We start from the raw sequence: 728 nt of genomic DNA, 5'->3' as shown, positions 1-728 counted from the left end.
GATAATCACGAATATTACTGTTGTTGATTCTTGCAGCTTGATGATTGGGTACTATGTCGAATTTACAAGAAGAATAACGAGCAAAGGCCTATGGATCAAGAACGGGACGAAATGATGTCGATACCTCCATCAATACCTATGGGACTAAAGGGAGCATCAAACTATGGAACTCTGCTAGAAAATGATCAAAATTTGTACGAAGGGATGATAAACAACAACGTGGCAATGAACAATGGCTCGCTAATTTCATCGGTTACTTCCAAATCAGAACTTTCTTTAGTGGTTGGTTCAAAGAGGAACTTGTACTGGAACAGTAATATTGAAGAAGGAAATGGGAATTCATCATCCCCTCCAACGAAGAGATTTCTTGGAGAAAATAACTGTGATGACACAAATTCTATTGCAACCATCTTAAGCCAGCTTCCACAGACGCCTTCTTTGCAACAACAAGCAATGCTCGATGGACTACCCTACCAAGTTTCCGGCGTAAATTGGTACTCGTAGTTGATCCGTTCAATTCATCAAGTGGGCTATATCGATTGATAATTATTACACAATATTTATGCCAGTTTATTAAATTATTGTCAAGAATTTGTGGGTTGGGAATGTTAATGATTTACATGTACTTTTGGGGAATCTATAGCTAAATTTAGGTGAGGCATGCCGGACCGTATATATATATATACACACTAGCTTGCTCTTTGAATTATGTTTATATTTTGTGATTG

General features: G+C 37.5%; 1 protein-coding gene across 1 annotated transcript; it reads left to right on the top strand.

The window, feature by feature from the left end:
* Positions 1-90: 90 nt before the first annotated feature.
* Positions 91-494, top strand: LOC111386552 (the record flags this gene model as incomplete). The annotated part of the gene is made up of 1 exon (XM_023011013.1): positions 91-494. A coding segment is annotated over exon 1 (404 nt), but the record flags the coding sequence as incomplete, so codon positions are not given.
* Positions 495-728: the final 234 nt, after the last annotated feature.

This window comes from Olea europaea, unplaced genomic scaffold (assembly GCF_002742605.1).
Source record: "Olea europaea var. sylvestris unplaced genomic scaffold, O_europaea_v1 scaffold36166, whole genome shotgun sequence".
In the NCBI taxonomy this organism is placed as follows: domain Eukaryota; kingdom Viridiplantae; phylum Streptophyta; class Magnoliopsida; order Lamiales; family Oleaceae; genus Olea; species Olea europaea.
Note: the sequence above shows the minus strand (reverse complement) of the source record. Positions and strands in the feature narration are given on the sequence as shown.